The sequence below is a fragment of the Peromyscus californicus genome, unplaced genomic scaffold, assembly GCF_007827085.1.
Source record: "Peromyscus californicus insignis strain IS unplaced genomic scaffold, ASM782708v3 Scaffold_3__1_contigs__length_106647218, whole genome shotgun sequence".
Classification (NCBI taxonomy): Eukaryota; Metazoa; Chordata; class Mammalia; order Rodentia; family Cricetidae; genus Peromyscus; species Peromyscus californicus.
In genome coordinates this window covers 15,911,106-15,939,006 of record NW_026294551.1, presented here as the reverse complement: position 1 = coordinate 15,939,006, position 27,901 = coordinate 15,911,106, and the positions used below count along the sequence as shown (strand labels likewise).

The 27,901-nt window shown below is 48.3% G+C and overlaps 1 protein-coding gene across 1 annotated transcript in view; it reads right to left on the bottom strand.

The window, feature by feature from the left end:
* Positions 1–27,901, bottom strand: part of Pecam1 (platelet and endothelial cell adhesion molecule 1) — a 97,181-nt gene that overhangs the window by 56,602 nt on the left and 12,678 nt on the right. The window contains 2 exon segments of the mRNA XM_052757356.1: positions 7,290–7,316; positions 7,405–7,752. Coding sequence (XP_052613316.1) covers positions 7,290–7,316; positions 7,405–7,468 — 91 coding nt within the window. The 5' untranslated portion in view covers positions 7,469–7,752.

Below are 27,901 nucleotides of genomic sequence, written 5' to 3'. Positions count from 1 at the left end.
CCAACCTGCTCTAGCCAGCCTTCGAAATGACCCCTTGCCCCCTGCTTATCACACCTCCCACATTATACCAGGGCTATCTGTGGGACTCCAGCAGAGCCGGGATGTTCCTTCTGATGTCAGTTATAGACATGTACAGTTTCCATCTAGACAAGCTCGCTCCTCCAGGACCTTGGGCACTGGGCCAAGCCGGCTGTCCCACCCCACAGAAACAGCTTAGGGAAGGGATGTCTCACCGGATGAAGAACTGGAACCTTCAGTGCACATCCATGAGAGTGAGCTCAGAAGCAGATGGCCCAGGCTCAGTCACGCCTTCATGAAATAACTTGACCTTGACCAAAAGTTTGTCTATCATCACATGAGACCGGGAGCCAGAGTTACCCTCAAGACTGTGTAACACTAAGTTGCCCAGTTTGGGTGGGCACTCCCCCTGTAGCCTTGGCAGCCCTAGAATGTGCAACCTCCCAGATTCAGCTTCCCACATAAGTGTGAGAACAGGACTGTGCCCTTGGGCCTGGCCTGTGGGGTAATTTTATTTTATTTATTGTTTGTTTGAGACAGGGTTTCTCTGTGTAGCTCTGGCTGTCCTGGAACAGTTCTGTAAACCAAGCTAGTCTGAAGCCACTATGTGGCCAAGGACTGACTTGAGTTTTGAATTTTATGATTTCTGTCTCTAACCCCCAAGTCCTGGGATTACAGGCATGTGTCACCATGTGTGGTTTAGGCAGTGTTGGGGATCAAGACCAGGGCTCTATGAATGATAAACAATGCTAAGGAACATCCCTGGTCTTGTTTATTGGTCTTTGGTATTGTTTTGCAAAAAACAAACTTAGATCTCACTCTGTAGACCAGGTTGACCTTGAACTCACAGAGATCCACCTGGCTCTGCCTCCCAAGTGCTGGGATTAAAGGTGAGCGCCACCTACACCCCACCGCAACTAGCCAATCTTGAATTCTCCATGTCTATAAAACAAAAATTTTACTCCTCTCTTAAGTCAAGTCCCTGGAGCAGAAACTCACTGAGGTGCCGCACAGAGGTCTAACTCGAACACAGGAGGGTAACTATTCACCGGCCTGGGTTACCTTGGCTCTGGGAGGTGTTCATGATGTTGGAGGTACCCCACAGACCTCCTGCTAGGCACAAATGTATCTTTCTGGGGGGCCTTCCACTCCTTCCACTCTCCTCATTAAGCCTCAGACTGTTCAAAACTGTTATGGAGAACAGGACTCAGAACAGCCTGAAGAGATCTGAGAGAGAAGGTCGATGAAGAGAGTCAGGGTAACAAAGCCTTCACAATGCCAAGCCAGGCGGTGGTGGCAACTGCGGCGGTGGCGGCAGAGCACACCTTTAATCCCAGCCCTTGGGAGGCAGAGGCTGACTGATCTCTGAGTTCAAGACCAGCCTGGTCTACAGCGTGAGTTCCAGGACAGCTGGGGCTACACGGGGAAACCCTGTCTCGAAAAACAGCAACAACAAAAAGATACAATGCCAAACACTGAAACGACCGCCTCCCTTCCAAAATCAAGGCCCTTGGCAAGATGAGCCCCACCCCCACCCCATCCAGCCACCTGGTTCTCAAACTGGAAATGACTCAGAGCTGAGGGAGAGGAGGAGGCGCTAGCCACCATTGTCAGGAAAACCACAAAGCTCCTGGAAGCATGGGGTCCCCAAGGAACTCCTGTGGTATCAGAGAACATGCCCGACCCATCCGCCATGACACACTCAAGCAACTCCAAGTTCACTTCGAGTTCCCAGCCAGGTGACATTATCCAACACCTGTGCCAGGTGCTGGGCTTCCAGGGAAAATAAGAAATTACCCTTGCTGTCTGAGACACTGCAGGCTGGTGGAGAGTTGGCTCTGGTTCAGTCAGGGCAATGACACAGAGAGAAAGGGTGTGCTCAAGAGAGCACAAGGACACGTGCAGTGTGCAGGACACACCCCCAGGGCAGGCCAGCTGTGGGTCCTCCCGAACAGCACGTACCAGGGCATGAGACACTTGTACATCCTGGGCATGACCGTTCTGGGAGGGAAGCAGAATGTGGGGAAGAGGGTCAGGTGGGTCAGGATGGGAATGCCAGAATGGATTAGGGTTCTAGAAAGGTCGCTGAGGCCTCAGACTCCACGGCAGGGAGCCTGGGGTGGTTCTGATGAAAGTGGCCGAGGCAAGGCAGGCAGGTGGGGCAGAATCAAAGCACATACGAGACTAACAGGGGGACCAAAGAGGATTCGTTTCCAGAATGACGGAAATATTCTAGAACTCTACAGTGCTGTAAATGCTCTAAATGTCACTAATAATGCATTTTAAAGTCTGGCAAAGTAGCACATGCCTTTAATCCCAGCACTCAGGAGGCAGAGGCAGGCAGATCTCTGTGAGTTCAAGGCCAGCCTGGTCTACATAGCAAGTCCCAGGCCAGCAGGAGCTACAAAGTGAGACTCTGCCTCAAAAATAAATAAATAAGAATTTAAAGAATAAATTTTTGATTGTTTATATTTTACCACATTTTTTTAATGCCTAATTTGGTTGAATACAGAGAAGTGGAAGCCAGGTTCTTGACTACAGTGAATGCCAGGTAAAAGCTAAGAGAGGAAACAAAACCTTGCCACTGTGGGAAAATCTGAAGGCCTGGCATGCTGAGGAGGGAGTCGGGCTATGGAGAGACTGTGACCCGGAGCTTCGGTGGGAGGTGGGGTGGTATCTAGATCCAGAACCAGGGCAAAGTCTGGTCTCCCTGGGGGTGAGGAAGGAGGGCTCACTAAGAAAGAGAAAACACCGGGAAGGAAATCCTAGGTCAGAGAAGCCGGATGCTGGGTGTGATCTTCAGTCAAGGACTGCCAAAGTTCTGGGATGGAATAGACTTGGCATCACCAGGAGGTCCTTGGCGATTCCTTAGGGCGCGGAGATTCCAGGCAGGGAGGCCATGACAGGAGGAAGAGGAGACGGGCCTTTCTAAACCAGCCTCCAAGTTCCACTGAGAATGGAAGCGACTGGAGGTGAGGGGCGCAGGGCAATGGAGAGGAGGGTGGGGTGGGTGGGGAGTCTGTGGATGGTTTTTTTGTCCTTTTTTTTTTTTTTCTGAGGAAACAATAGCCACCAATCGGGTTTGTCTACGCAGAGAAAGGAACCGGAAGTGAAGTGGAGATTCTTGAAGTGGAAGTGGGAAAGAAGACAGGAATAAATGCAGCAGTGAGGTTTTTGTGGTGAGGGAGGGGCCCGGGCCCAGGCTGTCCAGCAGGGGCCCTGACCAGCCTGTGGGACGGACCTGCGCTCCCTCTGAGCCAGGAGAGGCGCCAGCAGGATGGGTGGGGAGGCAGAGCGGCCATCAGCCAGGGTTTGGCGGGAAGTCCAGGGAGTTCCCTCCAGGCCCGCTGTTTTCTAGATGAAGATGGAGCTGAAGTCATCTTCTGAAATGAACAGAGGCAGGCTGCGGTGGGGTGAGAGCTAGAGATGGCTCAGGGGCCTGAGATAGGAGGGACAAGGGTCATACTCCGCTTGGGTGGCCTGGGAGGTGGAGCCCAGCTTGGTTATCCCTAGTGTTGACCTAGCCTAGCCTGATCTTGAAACCAAGCAGGGATCTGAGGGGTCAGCAGGAGAGTCCTCTTTCCACAGCCTCCCTTGGAGGAATAAAGGACCTTCCCTGGGAACCCAAGAAAGGAACTGGCCGGTGTAAACTTCGACTCTTCATGTTCCCCACAAGGTTGTACAGTTACTACCTCCTCACGTTTGTTCCAGATCTTTGCCGTCTCTCTCGAGTTTTACGAGGCCCCTTGGATGGACTCTCCTCCTCCTGCTGCTTCCTACGTTGCCCCTCTTGTCAACACAGAGAAATCTGCACACTAAACTCCGAAAAGCAGTTCAGGGGACCCCTGAAGGGGATCCAACTCCATCCGGTTCGTCTCTCTCTTTGCCACTCTGGACATCATTTTTGGGACTCGGAACTGGTGCAGCAACTGAAGTCTCTGCTGCATCAATTAGCCTCGCTGCCTCCCCAGCTCTCAAAAACCTAAGAGAAACTCCAGATCCGCTTAACATCCTTCAGAACCAGCTCCATGCGTCGGCTGCTCCAGTGTGCTCCACAGCTAAATCTGATGAGGGCTGGGGGTGGGATTTGGGCCCTCCTCCAAGAATGATGCTACTTCCACACCAACAAATCACAAATGGCTTGAGATGGCACCCAAAGCCACAGGTACCAGACAAAAACGCAGCCATAAGCCTTCTCCTATGTATGGGTTTTTATTTCCTTCCCACTCTGGCTCCTCTCTCAGTCACTCCTTTCCTCCTTATTCTCCTCATACTCACGTTTTTACCTGGTTATTAAGTATTTTACCCTCTGAACTTCCCTTATACCGGAACAAGTGTTTATATGTAAGCCCCCCAAACTGTGGCCCTACAACAAGCGATAGGGCCCCAACAGGTACAACACAGCCAACTGACCAATCAGGTTAAGGAAGACCTGATCTTGGTACAGCAAATCCTAATCACCCTACCAAACCAAACCCCCTGGCTGCAGTGGCCCTCCGAAGCTGCAGAGGGCTAGACTTAATTAGTGATGGCCAAAAAGGGAGCGCCTAGGCCCACCTAGAGGGAAAAGGGCTGCTTTTATGCAAACCAGCATGGCCTAGTGCAGGAAAATGCTAAACACTTCTTAGAAAGCATCAAACGTGGAGAAAAGGTAGACAGCATTGTCTGGAAGGATGCCCAGCTGCTGGGGGCGTGGGTCACCCCTTGGCAGACCCAGGCATTAGGATTGCACTAACTTTGTCTTTGGTATCAGCCTTTTCAGATGCTTCACCAGGTTCTTCCAACAAAGACGACAAGCTCTCACCTCCCAGGGGTCCACTCAGTTCTTCAGGGTCAAAACCCACCCGCCCTATCCCACCCACCTGGAAGGGACTTCAGCATGCTCCCTCCACCACTGAGACCATCACCATCCTCCAGCTGGAAGAAGCCCTCCCACCCTCCACGACAACCTTCTCCCTTCTTCTTCTGACCCACCCAGAGTTGGGATGTATCGTATACTAGCCTCGGGTCACAAGGAATTGAGTCAGGCTGTACTGAGCAAAAGCCCCTAGCCATAAAGAATGGCTCAGCATTGGCCTGACCGTTCCATTCCACCTGCAGAAACAATATGTCTGGGTATCTAAAAGAACCCACCCTGCTTCAGTCCAAACACACACACACACACACACACACACACACACACACACACACACACACTAAAGCAGCCTCATTTTTCTTACAGCTGGTGTCGTCTGAAGCAGAGAAAGAGGTGGGGGAACAATGGATACCAGGAAAACAGGCTAGGGGATCTTGAGAAGCAAGAAGCCTCTAGGGTTGGCAGAGTAGAATCCAGACAGGAGATGGGGGTGGGGGTGGGGTGTGGGGGGGAGCTGGGGTGTGGTTCAGTCGGTAGAGTGCTTGCCAAACAACAGGCTTACAGCCCTGGGTTTGATCCCCAGCACTGCATAAACCTGGTGTGAGATGTGTGCCTATAATCCCAGCCTTGGGGGACAAAAGCAGGGGGAGCAGAGACTCGGTGTCGTCCTCAGCTACACAGCCCGTCTGAGGGACATGACGCCCAGTGTGTGAAAGAGAGACAGCCACAGAGAAACAGGGGGCCATGGCTGGCGTGGGGGGTAGATGGGACAGACGTTTAAATCATAAAGGTGGGCTAGGAGTGAAGACCCTTGTCACTCGCTGCAGACAGGGCGAGCGAGTCACCTCCTCTACTGTGATCTCAACCTTACCCTACTCCATGCCACAGGGTCTGTGGCCCATTCCATTTTATAGCAAGCAGGGAGGGTCAAGGAAACAAAGCAAAACTGCACTTAAAAGGAGATGAGCGACACCAGGGGTGGTGTCACATGACTGTGATCCCAGCACTAGGGAGACAGAGGCCAGAGTTCAAGGACTGAGAGTTCAAAGGTGCCTGAGCTACACCGTGAGTTCAGGCCTACCTTCAGCTGCCGTGTGAGACTCCTGTCTCAAGCCAGACAGAGTAAAGCAAAGCAAAAGATAAGCCCCAGACAGACAGACATCTGGGTTTTAGGTAGTGGAGATCGGAACACAGTGCTGACCACCCCTGGCTTTTCAGGCTGAGTCAAGTCTCTCTGAGGCTCCGTGATCCCATCCTTAAGTGGGGATGGCTTGAAGATGATACATAGTCTGCCTCCATGAGTTGTCAAGGGAGTTAGACGCCTAAGGAAGCACAGACTAATCAGAGACTCATGGACCACAGCCCTCCCCACCCTGGGGCCACAGCTCCATCCCTGGTTCAACTCCGTCATGTGCTAAAGACTGGCGACATAGTCCAAAGAGCTATAGGGGTGAGCCTGCAACCCAGGATCCCTCTTCCCACACCAAAGTGACTGTTGAGAATGTAACCTGTGGCCTTTTTCCGGCCCACAGCCCCTGGGCTGGCCTAAGCCCCGGGACCCTTCAGTGTCCCAGACCAAGCAGAACAAAACCCCTTCTCTGAAATCCCCAAGGTTCCAAATCAGATCTCAAAGGGATGATGGGTGGGATTTCAAGACAGAACCCTTCCCCGTGTGCAGGCACAGAAGACCTGGGGTAGAAATGGAGCTTCCTAGGTGGGTAGAAAAGGAGATCTGGTCTCTCCTTTTAATCTCCTAAGAGAAAAGGAGTCCTAATACCGATTTGCAATCGGTTCCTTCTTCTTTATGAGTCTGTCAAGTGAACTGTGTCTCATTTGTAAATCAAAACAATGAAAAGAAAACACTTCTTTTTTTTTTAGGTTTTGGTTTTGAGGAGTTGATTTTGTTTTGTTTCAGACGGGATCTCATGTAGCTCGGACTCCCTTCAAACGTGCTATGTGACTGAACCTGGCCTTGAGTACTGATCCTTCTGTCTGTCTCCCAAGTGCTGGGATGACAGGCCCCAAACACAACCAAATAAAGAGGAGTTTGAAAGTAAACAGTTGGAGATGCAGTGTGAGATAAAAAACAGTTTATGATAGAAAGACTGAAAACAAATGATGGATCACTGGATTTTTAAGAAATCATCTCCCCAATGCCAACAAACGGCAGCCCACCACGGTCTAAGACTATATTCTGGAAAGATCTACAGCCATGTTTCTAAAACATATTCTTGGAATCTTATAACAAGATTTTGTTCTAAAAGCCTCTTTTTTAAAAAATGCCAAGACAGAGTCCTCTTCAGTTTTCCTTTGGAATATTTTTCTCAGTCGTTACAAATACCAACCCCAAGCACAAGTTAAGAATCTCAGAAGAGACACACGGAGAAGGAGGGTAGGTTAAAACACCAGGACTTACAGTTTTCCTGAGCCCGGAGGCTTGAATCTGGAAGAGACAGGGAAAAGAGAAATCTGTTGATTTCACTAACTTCAAGTCTCATGAAACTGAAGAGAAAAGTAGATTCAAAACTCACAGAGCAGCAGTGTGAGCAGGACAACCCGGTGCATCTTGCTGACTGAGGCCCACCTCAGCTGCATCCTGAGAGGAAGACTTGTAGACTGAAGCTCACAGTTAGTTCTGCCTTCCTGCCATGCCTCAGGGGCAGAATCCTCTTCCCCGTCACAGACCAGAAACCCGCCTCGGGGAAAGCAGAAACTACTCTGACAGCTTCTCCAGGCGCCCAGAGAAAGACCAGCGCTGGTGCTTGTCAGGTAATGGTGGCCATAGCTGGAAACGAAGAACAATGAGGTCTGGCCTGGCCTGATATCTCCTCAGGAAATGACTGGCCTTCCGGAGGGACCACGGAATCCAGTGGCTTTGTCTAGAGGAGGAGAAAACAACAAAAAGCCAGAAGTGACATTTGCCTCAGAGTTCTTGAGTCTCTTGCCTCATCTGGGCTTGGGGACTCCTTCCTCCAACAAGATGAGGGGTTCTCTCCTCAGCTTCTACCAAAGTGCTTTTGCGGGATACCCAGTAAGGCCCTGTCTGCCTTTCCTGTGGGCTCCCCAAGGGGCCTGTGTCCACACAGCACAAATCTGGGCCTCCCGACCTTCCATAGCTAGCTTTGCCGACAACGAGCACTGTTGTAGTGAGGAGCACTGTACCCGAGCACCGGGGCTCACGATCCAGTAGAAACAGGGACTTTCTTCAGCCTCTGCTGTGGGCTCTAATTACTGACCCAGGCACCATTCAGAGCCCCCTTTGGCCATACATAGGTGCATGTATGTATATGTAGTCCATACTAGACCGTAGGGAGTTTCGTCTCCCTATCCCCAACCTTTTTTTTTTTTTTAAACATTTATTTATTTGTGTATGTGGAAGTGGGATAGAGTGCATGTGGGCTGCTGTGTGTTTGGGGGGCATGGGTGGGCTCAGAGGAAAACCTGTAGGAATCCTCTCCTTCCTTCCACCATGAGGGTCCCAGGATCAAACTCGGATCAAGCTTAGAGCATCAGGCTTGGCAGCTGGCACCTTCACCCAGTGAACCGTTCTGCACCCCCTTTATTTATGTGTCTTCCTGAGAGTATGAACATGTGGGTCGTGAGAGGGGTGTCTGTGTGCCTGTGTGTGCCTGGAGGCCAGAGAGGGCGTCAGGTCTTCCAGAAATGATGCTGCTTGACTATTGGGATCTGAACTCCGTCCTCATGATGGCTCAGCTCCTAACTGCTGAGCTATCTCTCCAGTCCCAGTTCACCCTTCTTCCTCCTCCCTACACCCTCCCCTCCCCCGAGGGTGTCAGGAATGCCAAGCGTGTGCTCTACCACTGAGCTAACATTCCCTCTTCCCCTCCTTCATTCCTTCCTTTATTCTGACGCAAGGGCTAGCTAAATTCCCCAGGCTTACCTTTGAACACAATCCTCCCTGTGATGACAGATGTGTGCGGCCTTGCCTCCTAGGGAATGTTCTAGACTATAAATGGGCTTCTCCCACTTCGATGTTTGAAAGGTTGTAACACTGGGGGAAAGGCAGACCCCAAGCCTCCATTACCCAGCCCTTGCTGACCCCTCTGGCTTGAAACCACCCTAGCACTGTGTCCTTCCCTACAGTAGGCTTTGGTTCCTGAAATGTACCGTTCCCAGAATGCATCACAGGCGTTTCCCATCGCTATTTGCCCATTGAAGCATCCCTTCCTCTCCGCTTTGCTGACTAATTATTACTCATTTCAGATATCAGTTTCTCTAAAGATTTCCCCACGCTCTCTCAACTGAGAGGACTTCCTACATGCCCCTTTACCTCCTTCATCTTCTCCGTGTCAGGCCCTCCCTACAGCGTGTGGCGACAGCCTGTTCTCCTCAAGCAGACTGACACGTCAATGATCGCAGGGGAAGTGATCGTACTTAGCGATCAAGAAGCACTAGTCAGGGGCTAGAGAGATGGCTCAGTGGTTAAGAGCATTTGCGCTCCTCTGGAGGACCGCATCAGACCTGCCAGTAACTCTAGCCACAGGGGAGCCAATGCTCTCTTCCGGCCTCTGAGGGCAGTTGTGCAGGCACACACTCTCGAGCACACACACACACACACACTCACACAGCAGACACTCATATAGACACATACATATACATAAATTTAAAAAATTAAAAAGTTGAAAGCTGCTGGGTGATGGTGGCGCACGCCTTTAATCCCATCACTCAGGAGACAGAGGCAGATGGATCTCTGAGTTCGAGGCCAGCCTGGGCTACAGAGCAAGTTCCAGGACAGCCATGACTACACAGAGAGACTCTGTCTTGAAAAAAAATTACAATAATAAATAAAAAACATTAGAGACTAGAGCTGCAGCTCAGCTGGCAGAGTGTTTGCCTAGCATTCAGGAAGACTGGGGCTCGATGTTCAGCATCCCATAAATCAGGTGCGAGGGGCATGTCTGTAATCCCACTTGGGAGACGGCGGCGGCGGCAGAGGATCAGAGGTTAAAGGTCATTCTTGGCTACAGAGTGAGTTTAAGGACAGACTGGACTTCAGAGGACCACAAACAAACAAAACACAAGAGTCAGGTATGGTGGCACACACCTTTAATTCCAGGATTCCAGGGGCAGAGGCACGCAGACAGAACTCTACGAGTTCAAGGCTAGACTGGAGTTCCAGGGCAGGGCCACATTGTGAGATTCTGTCCCCAAACAACACAAAAACAAACAAACAAATCCCAAGGAGCCTGAGTCTGGTGTTTGTCTAGGCCAGTGACTGGAATTAGTGTACTGTTAGAATTGGATTATTTCTGCTTTGATGGTGCCTTTTCCTCCCTGCCTTGGGATGCAGGATGTCTTTCTGTACTGTGAATATGTGTTGCTCCCATTAGTTAATACATAAAGCCACTTTGGCCTATGGCAGGGCAGGATAGACGCAGGCAGGAAATCCAAGCAGAGATACAGAAGAAGAAGAAGAAGAAGGGAGAAGCCTGGGAGACACCATGGAGATGCTTAAGAAGTAAGATGTGTAAGTAGCGGTAAGCCACCGGCCACATGGCGGTGCATAGATGAATAGAAATGGTATATTTAAGATGTAAGAGCTAGCTAGCAATAAGCCTGCGTCACAGGCCAAACAGTTTGTAATTAATATAAGCCTCTGAATGATTATTTAAAAGCGGCTACAGGACTACAGGGCCGGGGTGGGACAGAGAAAAGCTTCCTTCCTTCCTTTCTTTCTCCTTTCTCCCTCCCTCCCTCCCTCCCTCCCTCCTTCCCCCCTCCCTCCTTTCTTTGTTTTAGGACCAGGATCTCATATCGCTTTGGCCAGCCTTGAACTCACTGTGTGGGAAATCCTTGCTCCCTAACACCGCTGCTTGCATCCAGCATGCAGCAACAAGCCTGGCCTGCCACGCTGTGTCTGACGCACCCCCCTTTACGGCTAACAGGGTCACCGAAGACACATTTCAGTGAGGACTAGTCTTCTCTGTCTAAGGCAAGAGCCAAAAAGTGACGGTTTCCACCTAGAAAATCATTCCTTGCTCTGAACTGTTTGATACGAGCTGTGGAAGAGCACTATACATGTAACCCCCTCCCTCCCTCTCTCCTTCCCTCCCTCCTTCCCTCCCTTCTTCCCTCCCTCTCTCCCTCCCTCCCTCTTCTCCCTCCTTCCTTCCTCTTCTCCCTTCTTTTCTCTCCTTTCCTGTCTTCTCTCTCTCTGTCTGTTGTTTTTGTTGTTGTTGTTCTTTTTTTTCCCTTTGGTTTTTCGAGACAGGGTTTCTCCATGTAGTTTTGGTGCCTGTCCTGGATCTCGCTCTGTAGACCAGACTGGCCTCGAACTCACAGAGATCCGCCTGGCCCTGCCTCCTGAGTGCTGGGATTAAAGGCGTGCGCCACTGCCACCAGGCAAGAGCAGTAAATATTCTTAACCACTTAGCCATCTCTCTAGTCCCCACATCCAGCATTTCTGTTTTCAATAACTCTATGGTATTACGGACAGCAGCCCGAGGGCCTAACCCACACATAGGGTGGCATCACACAGGACGGGAATCAGGACTTACTTGATACTTTGGGGGCCCCACTCTCAGCCTCCCACAGAGTGTGTCATGATCCACGTTACAGGTGTGGCAATCAAGGGCCAGAAGTGATTCCAGCTGGCTTCTCAGAATCCTATCTTATAAAAGCCAATTCGTTTGGGACTCAACAGTCACTGAACATCCTGTGTTGATGTCAGCCTCCTCAGGACCTTGTGGGGGTGAAGCCCATCTCTGGAGCACCCTGCACAGAAATAACAGACCTCCCCAGGGCTGAAGTAATCCGTTTCCCAACATCATTGCTTTCTCAAACCAGACAGCACTGAGTAAGGCTGGAGACTTCGAGGAGTCAGACACTTCTCCACGACAGGCCTGGAGCCAGAGGCCCAGGAAGGAGGCCATGGGACAAGGAGGGGCTCTGGGCTGGACACCTAGGAAAGAGGCGGATGACTGCCCTGCCTTCCAGAGCTTTGTGGGAGGCTGGTTCATCAGCAGATCTTTCCATGTTGAGTCATATTGTCCAGGCTGAGTGAGTGCTGGGAGGCCCAAGACGGGAAGGCCCCAGGTGAGAGACGTGAGAGGTCCATTTGTTCTCTCCCTCCCTCCACCTCCCTCCACCTCCACGCTAGACAATGCTATCTGCCTACAGGACAGTTCCTCTGCTACTGGTTCGCCTGTTTGGTTAGTTTTCACTGCTGTTGATTTCAGACAGGGTCTCCTAGAGTCCCGGCTAAGCACTGTATAGCATCTCCTCGTCCGCCTGCTGCACCGCCAACGCTGCCTGAACCTCCACTGCACTTGGATACAGGCAGGTATCATTATGCCTGGTGATGGTTTTGGGTTTGGGTTTTTTGGTTTGTTTTTTTTAAGGCAGGGTTTCTTTGTTTAGCCCTGGCTGTCCTGGAACTCAATCTGTAGACCAGGTCAGGTTGGCCTCAAACTCACAGACAGCTGACACCACACCAGTTTGTATATAAGTGCTGAGGACCTGAACTCACTCAGATCCCGATGCTTGCACACAGAGCAAGAGCTTTACCCACTGGGCCTTCTCCCCCTGAGTCTTGACACTTGAATGCAGTAGATGGGGGCTGTTCTTGCTACCATAGCAACCGTGATGCTTTTAACAGTCAAACCAACTCCGGAGCACTTTTTGTCCTCTGCCTTCCTCTCTCTCCTTTCTATCTCAGACAAAAGGAAATTTGGTAAAATAAGAGGAAACCTCTAATTGGTTTATCAAAAATGTAGGGAGCAGTTTACCCTGCCAGGAACAGCTTGGGAGAAATGGCTGTGGTTATCTAGAGGTCAGCAGGAGAACCTTGGGTACGAACAGTAACACTGGTTGGAAGGACAGGCAGTCACTAGCTTATCACCAGGCTTTGATCCAGACGTTTAAGTTGGCTGCTGAGCAAGCTGACAAATACCCATTAAGTCCTCTAGCCACACCTTCCCCCAGCCTGCTGTGCACAGGGAGGCTGAAACTGCACTCTTAGGTGTTAGGGTCTGGGAAGGAGGCTCACTGAGAAGACACTTGCATAGGAGATACACAGACCTGGGTTCCCTGCTGGGAAAGGAAAGGTGGTGGTGGGGGGAGGAAGGAAGGAAGGAAGGAAGGAAGGAAGGAAGGAAGGAAGGAAGGAAGGAAGGAAAGAGATGGAACCATTAGCCTAAACCCAGAGTCTCTTCAGACTTCTGGCCTTCAGGCTTTGAACCCCTTTGGCCTCAGTGGGGAGAGGGGCACTTGAGGAGGCTAACCAGCTTGCTCCCTCCCAGCAGGTAGGACCCAGCTGTAGCAGGTAGGACCCAGCATCTGCTTGTCTACAACTTTTACTTGGGAGGTAGGGGCAGGAAGATCAGGAGTTCAAGTCCATCCTCTGCTACATGGCACTTTCGAAGCCAGCCTGACATACAGGAGCCCCTATCTCTATACACATCACACTGCCCCAGCAGTGTTGGCGCCTTGCTAATGGTCTAGGAAAAGGTGGCAGCCATTTCTAAAACCTGGGATTGCTGGGCTGTAATAAGGACATAATAATACAGAATAAGAAGTAATAGTAAATAAATAATGAAAACAAAATTTAAAATTAATAAAAATGATAAATAAAAATTCATAATAAATAATAATAAAATCAATCAAGAATAAAGCAGAATCCAAGAGGTGGGGGCACAGGGTAATGGCTGGCTTCATGCCGCCCACTCTACAGTTGGCTCCATTTCTGCAAACCGACTCTGAGAATTTAAGAAAAGAAAAAGGGAAAAAGAAAAGGTTCATTAAAATACCAAGAAATGTGTTAGGACAGCCTGGGATTCATAACCACACCCTGTCTCAAAAAATAAAATCAGGGCTGGGGGGGTGGCTCAGTTGGCAGAGCCTTGCATAAACTGGATATAGGGGTTCCAACCTGTGACATCAGTACTCAGCTTGTTACTCAAAGGTAAGGGCCTGAGTTTGATTCCCAGCACCCACGTAAAAAACAGAGCCAAGCTGGGGAGGCAGAGACAAGTTGTGTGACCAGGACTTTTCCTGGGGAGATGAGACATGTCTACTCACTCCAGAAAGGAAGCCCCTAACAGACCAGAGTCCAACTTGGTAAACCATGGGTTTTATTGGAGTTACTTACAGGAATATGGGTGAAGGGTTACTTAGAGGAGCAGAAATGTCTCAAAGACAGCTGCATGATCAAAGCCCATCTCAGCATGGGTGACCACTCAAAGAAGCTTGGAACCTGAAGCACACTGCACAGCGTGTAGGCAGTCCAACAGGCTGGGAAGTGTCCTTTCCAAGTGACCCAGTGGTCTAAACCTGTTCTAGGCAGCCAGGCTGGTTTCTGCTTCCTCTGAGCAACTGCTCTGGTCTCAGAGTCCTCTCCACAGCTTGGCTTGTCTGAGAGGGACTCTCAGTAGTTTTTATTGCTTACTCTGACAGGGAGGGGCTTAGTGAATCTGCTCAGTTTCAGGGACTTCCTGAAGCTATTTTGTGTTTGTTTACCTTCCTGCTCAAGGAGCTTCCCTGCAGGATGGAATGTTTCAAGCAGAGGAAACTGTCACACATCAGGAAGGAAGACCCTTGGGGCTCACTCTCAGCCTGCCTAGCTGTTGTCTCTGTCCCATTCAACATGCTTTTTGATGGCTCACATGAAGATTTTTGGCTGTTTTTGTTTTGTTTGCAATAGGGTCTTGTGGAATCCCTCCTGGCTTCAAACTCACAGCAAGCCTCCTGCCTCAACCTTCTAAGTGCTGGTATTGTAAGCATGTACCTCCATGCCTTTTTATGGAAGACTTTTACTGCTGGATCTGAAGCTCAGGTGTAGAGCATCCACCCAGTGTATACAAGGTCCTGGGTTTGATTTTCAGCACAAAAGAGGGGCGGGGGGGAGAGAAAGAAAAAAGAACACCACAGATCGGATGGCTTTTTACAAGATTTCCTGGCAAAAGTGACCCACTCCTCACACCCCTCCCCCCCACACTGCTACTGTTTTCTCATGATTGACTATGGCATAGTACTTAGATCAAGTCAAACATCTACCCTCCCTGCTCCTGCGGCTTCCTCAAGTGCCCAGCACAGGCCACACAGTTGCCATTCATTCTTACAGGTTCAGGAAGTCCATCGGACAGGTTGGAAACCTTGCGCACAGGAGACCCTTCCCCTAGCCCCAGCCCCTTGGGCCTCTGTGCATGGCCACTTTGCTGGGTCATTTTAGTTCCAAAGCCATGCTGATGGTGTCAGAGTACCCACTCAGATGCTCCATGAAGGGAGGGCGGAGGTCTCAGAGCCTGAGTGCACAAAGCCAAAGGAATTTCCTGGTCTTTTGTGTCCAGCATGACATGCAGCTACAAACAGGCAGGGGGATGGCTTCATTTTTTAAGTGGCTCTATAAATAACCTGCGTTACACATCTATTTGACAAAGGCTGAAGATTAATCTTCCTCCATCTCACAAGCATGGAAAGGTGCCAAGCTCCTGGACCCAAGTCTTCCTTACACCCCAGCTCACCCAGAAAGATTGATCTTTACAAGGCCAGCATGGGTCTTAGCATAAGAAAAATCACCAAGGATGGCCAGGGATGTGACTCAGCTAATAAAGAGCTTGTCTAGTATTCTTACAGCCCTGGGTTTGATCCCCAGCACCAAGAAAACGGGTACAGTGCCTCATGCCAGTAATTCCAGAACTCAGGAGTCAGAAGTAAGAAGATCAGAAGTTCAAGGTCATACTTCATTACCTCCTAAACTCAAGGCTAGCCCAGACTACATGAGAAGAGAGAGAGGTGGGGGGTCTTCAGAGATCTAGGTAACTTCAAATGTTATCCTTTTGACTTAACTTTATGTCAAATAAACAGCTACCAGGAAAAATTGGGGAAGATTTTGTCATAGATCAACAACATTCTTGGTTACCTCTAATAAAAGCTAGTCATTGTCAAGCACAATTTTGCAAAGAAAAAAATTACAACTACTTATTTAGTACAGGGGGAGCATGCACTTGCTACAACATACATGTGGAGGTCAAAGGTCAGCTTGAGAGAGTTGGTTTTCCCCTACTCTGGGGGTCCTGGGCATTGATCCCAGATTGTTGATCTTGGTGGCAAAGCACTCTTACCCCCCAATCATCTCACCAGCCCTGGAGTGCACTCTTGTAGACTGTCTGATTCTATAGATTGCCTGTGCCTTCCACTGCCTTTGAATACTTTATATCTCCCTAGATTGTAGAATTCTGGCAGTTACACTGATGATTGACATCCAGAAAAACACAACTTGTATGGGATGGGGATGGTGCAGTTTATTACTGTCCTAATCATATGAAATGATTTGACATCCATTAAGCAAATTCATTTCACCATCTTTCATGGCAGATAGGTATCTACAGAGGAATTGATCCGCTAGTCCATCATCCAGCTAATCATATATGCATATATATTATTTTGTCGTTTGTTTGGTTTGGTTTGGTTTTTGAGACAGGGTTTCACTCTGCAACCCAAGCTGGCCCCAAACTCTCTGTATAGTTCAGGATAGCCTCAGATTTATGACAATCCTCCTACCTCAGTCAGTGTTAGGATTATATATGTATATATGCTCTTCTTTCAGGCAAATGATGATTCTCACTGACTGTATTAGTTGGTAAGAAAATATTTGATAAATATTTATTTTATATGTGTTTGAGATTGCAATTTTACTCTTAAGAATTATCCTTTAACAGCCAGGCGGTGGTGGCACACGCCTTTAATCCCAGCACTTGGGAGGCAGAGACAGGTGGATTTTTGTGAGTTTGAGGCCAGCCTGGTCTACAGAGCGAGATCCAGGAAAGGCGCAAAGCTACACAGAGAAACCCTGTCTCAAAAACCAAAAAAAAAAAAAAAAAAATTATCCTTTAAAACAAGACTGTTGGGGAATATTTGTTTACCCTGTATGAAGATGTGTCACTTTTATTGGTTTAATAAAGAGCTGAATGACAAATAGCTAGGCAGGAGAGGATAGGCAGGATTTCTGGGAGAGAGAGAGGAAGAGGAGGAATCTGGATGTGTGGATTATGCCCGGGAGACACCAAGAGATTCTGAAGAAATCGGACATGTGGTACAGAGCAGAGATACCTGATCCATGTGGCCGAATGTAGATTAATAGAGACAGGTTAATTTAAGTTTGAGAGCTAGTGGGACAAGCCTAAGCTAACGGCCAGGCTTTCATAGTTAATAAGAAGTCTCTGTGTCAATATTTGGGGGCTGGCAAACCAAAGATAGTCCAACAAGAAAGCTTGTTACACAAGACTTCTAGCTGGGGTGATGGTGGCGCATACCTGTAGTCCCAGCACTCAGGAGGCAGAGGCAGGCAGATCTCTGTGAGTTCAAGGCCAGACAGGTCTACAGAGTGAGTTCCAGGACAGCCAAAGCTACACAGAGAAACTCTGTCTCAAAAACAAACCAACAAACAACGACTTCTATAGACCTTTTGTTTCATACATAATAATAATATTTATTTATTGTTGAGCCAGGGTTTAGATATATAGCCCAAGCTGGCCTGAGACATGGATCTTTCCGCCTCTTCTTCCAGAGTGTTGGCATTATAGATGTGCACTACCATGCCCACCTCAAACACTATTATTTCCTTCCTTTCTTCCTTCCTTCCTTCCCTCCCTCCCTCCCTCCCTCCCTCTTCTTTCTCCCTGCTCCGTCTCCAGCAGTGTCTTCTCACAGATAGCAGCAGGCACCCTGAGACACCCTCTGCATGTCTCTAGTAACAGATGTCCCAGGGCCAGGATCTCTCACCCAGGAAGTGAGTTACTATCAGAGAGGGTATTGTTGCCACACCCTGTTCCCGCTCCCCTTCCCTCTCTCCTGCCTGGGAATCAGAGAGCCTGGCTGCAGGTTTATGCCCTGAAGCCTCCCCTATCCTCAAAAAGATGAGATCTCACTTCTGCAATGGGGCTGTGAGAGCCTCCACAATGCCTCTCTGCCAGTGACGTTAATAGCCCTTCCAGTGAACCCCTGAGTCCCAGAAACCCGTCTCAGAGTCCTCCTGAGCCACTCTAACTCCCCTCCCCTCCCCAAAACCCAGTAGCTTGGAATTCTTAATCCCCTTGCCTTGGCTTTTTGACTGCTGGGATTACAGGGGTGCCCCCCACACCTAGTCACCCTCATTTCCTTACAAGAGAAAGGAGCCGCTCATCAAGGAGACCAGTGCACTCGCCCCAAGCACTCACAGATGATAGTCACACATGGGGGTTAGTTGGAACTCCTGCTGGCTGACCCTAACCCCTGAGTTCTCTCTGGGCCCGCAGAAGAAAAGCATTTCAGACATCTTGAAATGCCACACCATTGAAAAAAGGTTGGCCTAGAACCTAGCTGAAGGGGTCAAAGCCTGAAAATGTCCAAACACGCCGACTATGAAGTATTTAGTCACTGAGGTTACCCTAGGATGTAATCCTTCACTCCGTTCTCTATAGCTGTCTCTCTGTTTCCTGCTTCCGCACAGCTTCATTACCTGATTAAACACAATCAAAATAAATAGATACATTAAATTTTTTATTTAAAGGGTAGCCAAGTTGGAGTTTGAGACTATGCATAGGAAACGGTGCTTCTGGACAACAGTGCAAGTCATGTGACTCAGGACGAAGTCAGGAGCCACACGAACACTTCTAAAACTGGGGTGGGAGAGTGTTCTAGGTCTCAGGGAGGACCCTCTCAGATGTCCAGTGCCTGCTTAATTAGACCTCTCTGAAAACAGAGCAGCTGATGAGGCTGGCAAGGCTGCTCAGTGGGTAAAGGCACCTGCTGCCAAGACTAAGGACCTGAGTTCAGTCCCCGAACCCACATGCTGGGCAAAAGCAATTCAAACAAGATGGCCTCTAATGCCATGTGCGTGCGCGCGCGTACACACACACAATTTTTTTTAATTTAATAAATTTTTAAAGAATGAACCAGTTGAGGTAGCTGAGAGGACTGAGCATGGTGGTGCTCACCTTTAATTCCAGAGGCAGAAGCAGGTGGATCCCTGAGAGTTTGAGGTCTACAAAGCAAGTTCCAGGACAGCCAGGGCTACATAGAGACCCTGTCTCAAAAAGACCAGAGAGAGAGAGATATGTCCGGGAGGGTACAAGCACTTGCCACCCAAAGATGCAACCCTAGTGAGCTGAATTCAATTCTAGGAACCCCACTTAAGGGTGGAAAGGAGAAAACAGACTCCACAAAGTTGTCCTCTGACCTTTATACTCTCTCGCTCTGACACAGGTTTCCAAACACACACACACACACACAAACACACACACAAACACACCATACACACACACTCACACACACACACACAAACACACACAAACACACACACACACACACAAACACACACACATACCCTGTACATAATGGTCATAGAAAGTGGATTTTCAATTCCAGATTTCTTGAGAAACTAGACGTCCTTCAGTGGGTGATTGACCAAACAAATGGCAGTTTATCCAGACTACAAGATGTTATTCTATGACAGAAAGGGACCGAATCTAGATACACACAACTTATGGGTGAATTTCCCAGGGATTGTGCCAAGAAAAAAAAATAAACCAAACAAACAAAAAAGCTAATCTCCCTAGATATGATCCAATCTATGAAACACTTTTGAAATGTCAAAAACAAAGCTACACGGAAAGAGGATCGATTACAGGTTGGGCACCCCTTATCCAAAATACAAAAACCCAAAATGCTCCCAAACTGGAAAATCTTTGAGTGTCAACACAATGCCATGGTGTGGAATCTACAATGTGGTGTGGAATATTTGTACACTATGTAAAGATGTATTACTGTGATTGGTTTAATAAAGAGCTGAGTGGTCAGTAGCTAGGCAAGAGAGATTGGCGGGATTTCTGGGGAGAGAGAGGAAGAGGAGGAGGACTCTAGGTGCAGGATTATGCCGGAGACACCAGGGGACGTGGAACAAGTTGGACATATAGAATGGAGGAAAGGTGAAAAAGCCATGTGGCAGAACGTAGATTCATAGAAGCAGATTCATTTGAGTTATAAGAGCCAGCTGGCGGCAAGCCTAAGCTAAAGGCCGAGCTTTCATAATTAGTAAGAAGTCTCCATATCATTGTTTGGGAGCTGTCTGGACAGAGAAAGACACGTTACAACAATGCAAAGCTGTGTGCCCTGCACAAAACTGCTTAAGGTATGATATGAAATCATCTTTGGGTTATGAATATAAAATACAGAGTGAACAAATAACTTTTGTATATAGACTTGGGTCCCTTGAAACTATTTCATTTCTACATATCACATCTGAAATATTCCAAAATCTGAAAAATAAATTGAAAAATCTAAAGTACTTTGGATCCCAAGCATTTTGGATATGGGATATATACAGTCTATAATAGCAACAGATGTTAGGACTGGGAGCAGGAGGAAGTGGGGTGACTACCTTGGGGTCAGATGAGGGACTCTTACACTACTGTGATGGTTCAATGTCTTTTTTCCCTCACTACTGTAAAAAAATGTATTATCAGCCAGGCATGATTGGGTACACCTTTAATCCCAGCACCCAGGAGACTGAGCCAGTGGATTTCTGTGAGTTCAAGGCCAGCCTAGTCTACAGAGTGAGTTCCAGGTCAGTCAAGGCTACATGGTTGAGACCCTGTCTCCAAAAATATGTATGTACATATGTGTGTGTGTGTGTACATACATATATATATATATATATGTACACACACATATATACACATATTTATATTTATTTGTGTGTGTGTGTGTGTGTGTGTGTGTGTGTGTGTGTGTGTGTGTGTGTATGATGTTTGGGCATATGGAAGCCACATCTTATATGTGGAGGTCAAGGACAACTTTGTGGAGATGATTCTCTCCTTCCATCTTTACATGTATTCTAAGAATCAAATTCCAGTGACCAGATTTCCACAGCAAGCATTTCACTCACTGAACCATCTCCCTGGACCCTCCCTATTCAGAGTCTTCATTGATTTTCTGGTACATGAACCTACACAGAAGAACATCACGCACACTCAGACACCAAAGAGCACACATAGAACCCAGGAGACTCAGATCTGTGAGTGGAGTCCATGTGAATGCCCTGGTTGTGTTTAAGACAGGGCAGTGGTGATGCATGCCTTTAATCCTAGCACTCAGGAGCAGAGGCAGGTGGATCTTTGTGAGTTCCAATCTGGTTTACAGAGCAAGTTCCAGGATAGCCAAGGCTACACAGAGAAACCCTGTCTTGAGAAACTAAAAACAAAAACAAAACCCAAACAAAACAAAAGGCCGTCTCCTGCCCTTAGAGGATGTGAGTGCTGAGGCCAATGTGGTTGGCTTATAGCAGCATCTAGGGACATTCCCAAGGCCTTCAGCTATGCAGAGCTTTGTGAGACCCTTCAGACCGAGGATGGTAGTATGGAAGTCCCCTGCTTCCTCGGGTCCCTAAGCACTCAGAGGAGCATCCTCTGGACCAGAAGAGGTGAGGTGAGCTGGGCCCAAGGCCTTGCTGAGTTGCTCTTTGCTTCCTCAGGGACAAGCACTGTCCTAGTACCCCCTTAGGTCAGCGGATAGAGACCCTAAGGCCTTGAGGTCGGTCATGACCTGGTGATGGGAATGGCCAGTGACTGTCAGGCCTGGCACTGGGTTGAAATATCCCAGCCAGGGAGCTTCCTTCCTTGTCTCTAGGGTCCTCTTAGTATTTGCCTGATGTCTTCTTGTCCCCAAATCCGCAGTAGGTACTTAAAGAACTCATCTACAGCTTTAATTGGAGAACAGAATCCTACTGGGACACCCCCCACCAAGCTGGTCGCACCCACAGTGAGCATTTGCCTGCACAAAGGGACTTGATATTCCATTTTTCAGCTACCTGCGGGGCCTGCAGATCCATTTTTAAGCCCCTTACTCCAGAGGCCCCTGAAGGAAGGAGAAGGCCGGGCCACTGAGCATTGTTCCGCTCCAGCATTGTTCTACTCCTCGCTGACCCAGAAGGTCCCTAGAGCCCAGGGGAATCCAGCCGGATTGTTTTTCCCAAGCCGGGGACCTTCAGGTGTGAGTGGCAGTGCTCGGCCACGTAGGTTACTATGGCATTTCTGCAGCAGGAAAGAGGAAGGAACTGTGACCTGTACTGCTGTGGCATCAACAATGCGCCCCCAGCAGCAGCCGCGGGGACAGCGGAAGAGAGCTCAGTTTCCATAGTAATAAATCACCGGGAAGGGAGCTAGCTGCAGGATTTTTCCCTTCTCCAGGTCCCCTGCAAACCCGCTCCAGGCGCCAGGGTGGTTGGAGGCCTGGGCCGCTCAGGACTGTGACTGCGTCTTCAGAAGCACAAAAGTCCCACCGGGGCCTGGAATGGAGGCACCTGTAATCCCAGGAAATTGTCCTGACTTTCACATGTACACTATGTCCTGCGTGCCCCTACAGACACACAGACAGACAGACGCACACATGCACACACACACATGTTGTTTTCTTTTCTTTTCTTTTCTGGACAGAGTCTCACTATGTAGCTCTGGTTGTTTCGGAATTCACTCTGTAGACCAGGCTGGCCTGGAATTCACAAAGATCTGCCTGCCTCTGCCTCCTGCACACCCAACTTGTTTTTGTTTGTTTTTTAAAGCAGAAGTGAGGGGCCTGAGAGAAGCTTCAGTTGGTAGAGATCAAGCCTGGTAACCTGCATTCCATCCCCAGAATCCAACTAAAGGTGGAAATCGAGAACCAGTTCCACCAAGTTGCCCTCTGACCTCCACATGCACACTGTGGCAAGTGTGCTCACATATATACATTTGTGCACTCATTCACACACAGGACAATAAATAAAAAATAATAATCAAAAAACAAGAGTCAGCTGCTTGTCCTGGTGCATGCTCATAATCCTACCACTAGGGATTCTGAGGCAGGAGGATTTTTTTTTTTTTTGTTTTTGTTTTTTTTCGAGACAGGGTTTCTCTGTGTAGCTTTGTGCCTTTTCCTGGAACTCACTTGGTAGCCCAGGCTGGCCTCGAACTCACAGAGATCCGCCTGGCTCTGCCTCCCGAGTGCTGGGATTAAAAGCGTGCGCCACCACCGCCCGGCAAGGCAGGATTGTAGCAAATCCAAAACTAGCCTACTCTACTTTGTTCTAGGCCAGCTTGAGTTACAGAGTGGGATTCTGTCTCAACAAAACAAAAACCAAAACAACAACAAAGCAGAGTCAGGCCTGGAGAGATGGCTCAGCAGTTAAAATCCCTTGCTGGTCTCCTAGAGGGCCTGGGTTTGTAACGCCACAGGACGTCTGGCATGCACATGGTACATAGACATGTGCGCGGGCAGGCAAAACGCCCACACGCTTTGGATAATACAGAAATACTAAATAAGCAGGAGCCATCTTCCTGAGTACCCCACGTCAGGACGTAGCCCTGGCTGTCCTGGAACTCGCTTTGTAAAGCAGGCTGACCTCGAACTCAGAGATCTGCCTGCCTCTTCCCCTCCAGTCAGATGCTTTGACTCTTAGTGGGTGTTTAGCAAAGATGTGATTCTAAGTCCATGGCTGGTTGTGCTCCAGCCCTCACACATGATTCTAGGCACATTATCTATAATATCTCCTTCAGTTATGCTCCAAGACTGGCCCAGGCAACGAAGGACCAACATTTTGTCAGTGTAGCATGCAGTGGGCTCAAATGTCCCTTCGGACTGTCCAACATCCCCTCCCTTCCTGCTCTGCCCTGCCTGGAACCGGAAGAGATTCCACCTTCACGGCTAGGCCGGCCGGCTCTCAGCCTCTCCACAGCTATGAAACACCAAGAGACTGAAATAACTCACTTACCTGCAACCCAGAGGCCACCAGGCAAACTCCACAAGGGACAGCTTCCTCTAGTCGCACTGGAAGAATGAAACCAAATTCCATGTGCAAATGATTTAGCATTAACTAAATTGTGCAACAGTCTGTTCTCTCCACTTAAAAATATAGTCATTTCAGGCTGGAGAGATGGCTCAGCAGTTAAGAGCATTGGCTGCTCTTCCAGAGGACCCAGGTTCAATCCCCAGCATACACACAGAAGCTCACGACTGTAACTCCAATTCCAGGGAATCCAACACACAGACAAATGTGCACATTAAAGAAAAAGAAAAAAATATTTAAAACAATATAGTCATCTCAGCTGTGCGGGGTGGTGCTCAGGAGGCAGAGGCAGGCAGATCTCTGAGTTCCAGGACAGCCTGGTCTACAGAATGAGTTCCAGGACAGCCAATGAGTTCCAGGACAGCCAGAGCTATGTAGAGGGACTCTGTCTCAAAACAAACAGACAGAACAAACCACAAACAAAACACAGTCATCTCGAATTTACAGGAGGAATACACAAACCACTGGTTGTTTGGGCTTGGGGACTGGTGGCCAATGGGCAAGAAGGGACTTCTGGAGTGATGGAAAGGTTCTGAAACTGAATTGGGGTGATGGCTGCAAGCTGTGTATAGAGTCCCCAGACTTGGTGAATAAGAATAGAGGATATATATATATATATATATATATATATATATATATATATATATATATCTCAAAGGCGGTGGCACACGCCTTTGATCCCAGCACTCAGGAGGTAGAACCAGACAGATCTCTGTGAGTTTGAGGCCAGCCTGGTCTACAGAGTAAGTTCCAGGACAGGCACCAAAACTACATAGAGAAACCCTGTCTCAACAACAACAACAAAAACAAACAAACAAAAAGAATAGAGGATACTCAGTTAAACTTGAATTTCAGAGAACAAGATGTATTTTCAAGCTATGGCTGTTAACTCAGGCCTGTAACCCAAGCTACTTGAGTGGCTGACACAGAGCCCAGACAAGTTCGAGGCTTGTCTGGGCTACAGATCCTGTTTCAGAATCAAAAGTGAAGTGTGGGTTGGGGTGTAGTTCAGTGGTATGGGGCTTGCCTGGCATTCTGGGGCTCTAGGCTCAGTGCTGAGGGTGGGGGACAGGAAAGTTTTTTGTAAGTGTGTCCCAGAATTCAAAACTCAGGTCTGGAGAGCTGGCTGGGGGGGTTAAGAGCCCTTACTGCTCCCTCATTCCCAGCACCTTCATTCGGTGCCAGTGACTCCAATTCCAGGGATCTGTCGCCCTCTTCTGGCCTCTGAAGGCACTTGCATACATGTGGTACACTTACCTACACTCCATATTAAACAAGCAAAAACTTTCCTAAAAAATAGAAAAATACAGCTGGGCATGGTGGTGCATGCTTTAATCCCAGCACTCGGGAGGCAGAGGCAAGCGGATCTTTGTGAATTCAAGGCCAGCCTGGTCTACATAATAAGCCCCAGACCTCCCCGCCCTCCAAAGTCTTGAATTCTGGATCCTCCTGTATCTGTCCCCAAATGCTGGGGTCACAGTCATATGTCACTATGCCAATGACATTTTGGATAAAATCTTCTAACAATGAGATTTATGAAATACAGATCAGAGAGGTTATGCTGATGGAGAGGTAAGGAAACAAACAAAACATCTCTGCTTTCTCTAAATTCTAGGTGATTCAAGAGTAGCTGACGACATTCCCACCTGAGACAATCAGAACATCAAAAGTGACGCCTGGAGAGTTAGAGAAAGGAATATGCTGTGTGACAGACTTCACTTGCATTCCTGGGTACTTTCCAGCCCAGGACCAATTAGTATATTCCTTGCCTCCACCACGTGATGGAGAGAGGGGAGTGGCGGGGGAGCAGGGGTGGAGGGGGGGATCAGAACCAGACTGTAAAAGCCAAAGTTTGGAAGTGTGAGTCCTTCCCTGGAACTTTTGAAATTACAGAAATTTAACCATGGCGCCATCTAATGGATAATTAGAAAAATTAGACACACAGCCCTCCCCAGATCTTAAACTTTTTTTTTTTTTTTCAGCTATAAACTGTGGTTTAGCAGGATGCAATAGCAATTTAGCAAAACAATGTCTCAAAACAAAAAACAAGGCTGGTTGGTGGTGGCGCATGCCTTTAATCCCAGCACTCGGGAGACAGAGGCAGGTGGATCTCTGTGAGTTCGAGGCCAGCCTGGTCTACAGAGCAAGATCCAGGACAGGCTCCAAAGCTACACAGAGAAAAACAAGACAAAACAAAAAACCCTGAAAAACAAAAAACGAATAAAGTATTGGGGTGTTTGTCTAGTATATTGTGTTGTGAAGCCCTAGGTTCAAGTCCAGTCTTTCTCTGTCTCTCTGTCTCTCTCTCTCTCACACCCACACCCACACACCATGGCTCATCCTAAATATTTCTTTCTCAGGTTTTTGACACACTTAGTTCACTTTTCAGGGTTTTGGTTTTCTTGGCGGGATTTTTTGTTTGTTGTGATTATTTTATTTTATTTTAGATAGGGTCTCACATAACCCAGGAGGTCTTAAACTTGATAGATAGCTGAAGCAGGCCTTGAATACCTGATCCTTCTTCCTCTATTTCCTGAATGCTAAGACGGGGGATGTTCCACTCTGCTGATTTTTTTTTTTTCTTTAATTCTTTGAGACAGGATCTTGGGTAGCCCAGGCTGGCCCCAAACTCACTATGTGACTGAAGATGACCCACTTGCCTCTGCCTCCTGAGTGCGTTACCACCACCTGGCAGCTTTTTTCTTTTTTTAAAGGTTTATTTACTTTTATTTTATGTGTATTGGTATTTAACATGCATGTATGTTTGTGCATCATATACATGTAGTACCTGTACACACCAGAAGAGGGAGGCAGAGCTCCTGAAGCTGGAGACACAAGCAGTTGTGAGCCACCCACCTGGGTGCTGGGAACTGAACCTGGGGTCCTCTGGAAGAGCAGCAAGTGCTATTAACTGTTGGACCATCTCTCTAGCCCCCTATTTTAAATTTTTGGTATATATTTACATCACTTTACTGTCTGTTAAATATTTCCCCTAACACTTCTGCTGTGTACATAGAGATTTCTTAAAAATTGAATGCGGTTTATCAGTACTCGTCACCCAGCAGAAAGGATACCTCGGCCGCACTGGCTATGTTAGTTACTGTCCACTGTATCAGTCGGTGCAGAACTGTGAGCCCTGAAACCTTGAACTTGGCATGAGTTTTGGCTCCAAGGGATGTGTCAGGTCCAAGGATGAATTCCTCCTTTTCAAAGTGAGACCTCACCTCAGATTTATTACGCCGTCTCGAACAAGCGTCTGCCCTTTTCTGGGGCCGGCTGAAGCACGCTAGCGACGTTTGTTGACAGCTGTGGGTAGTATGCTCCCTGGTATCATCTGAGGTCTTTGTGTGCCATCGGCAGTCAGCAAACTTCCTGCTGCGTTCCAAAGTTACAAACACCCAGAAATGTCATCTTTCCCCAGAGTCCCCGATCCAGCACTTCCCTCTGCCCAGGCAAGACAGAAGTCCCTCTGGGGAAGGAGTCCAAGTTGAAATTCTACCAGGTAGGGTGGCAACTCATTTAGCACTCAGGAAGCACAGGTTGGTGGATCTCTGTGAGTTCAAGACCAGCCTTGTCTACATATCAGGTTCTAACCCAGCCATAGCTACGCAGGAGACCCTGTCTCAAAACAAAACAAAGAAGAGCAACAACAACAACAATAACCCAGAGATGGATGGACAGACAGCCCAGGGGTTAAGAGCACCGGATGTTCTTCCAGAAGTTTAGTCCCTAGCCCCAAATGACAGCTTACAACTGTCTGTAACTCCAGTCCCAGGGGATCCAGCATCATCAGGCACCAGGCACACACATGGCAGAATACCCATACACACAAAGTAATAAAAGATTAAATTGAAAAAAAAATAATGCTTTCAAACTTCCAACTCCCTTTAGACTCTAGACTTGAAGCTCCTTCCATGAAAAGCAAACTCACAGGGCTCTTTACCCAGCTCCTTCCTTCCTTCCCTCCTTCCTCCCTCCTTCCTTCCTTCCCCCTTCCTCCCTCCCTCCCTTTCTTTCTTTAAAGAACTGCAATTGTCTGTCTGTCTGGTTTTGAGACAGGATCTTGCTATGTAACCCAGGCTGGCTAGGAGCTTCTCTCTCTTTCTCTTTCTCTCTCTCTCTCTCTCTCTCTCTCTCTCTCTCTCTCTCTCTCTCTTGTTTTTTGTTTTTGTTTTTGCTTTTGTTTTTGTTTTTCAAGACAGGGTTTCTCTGTG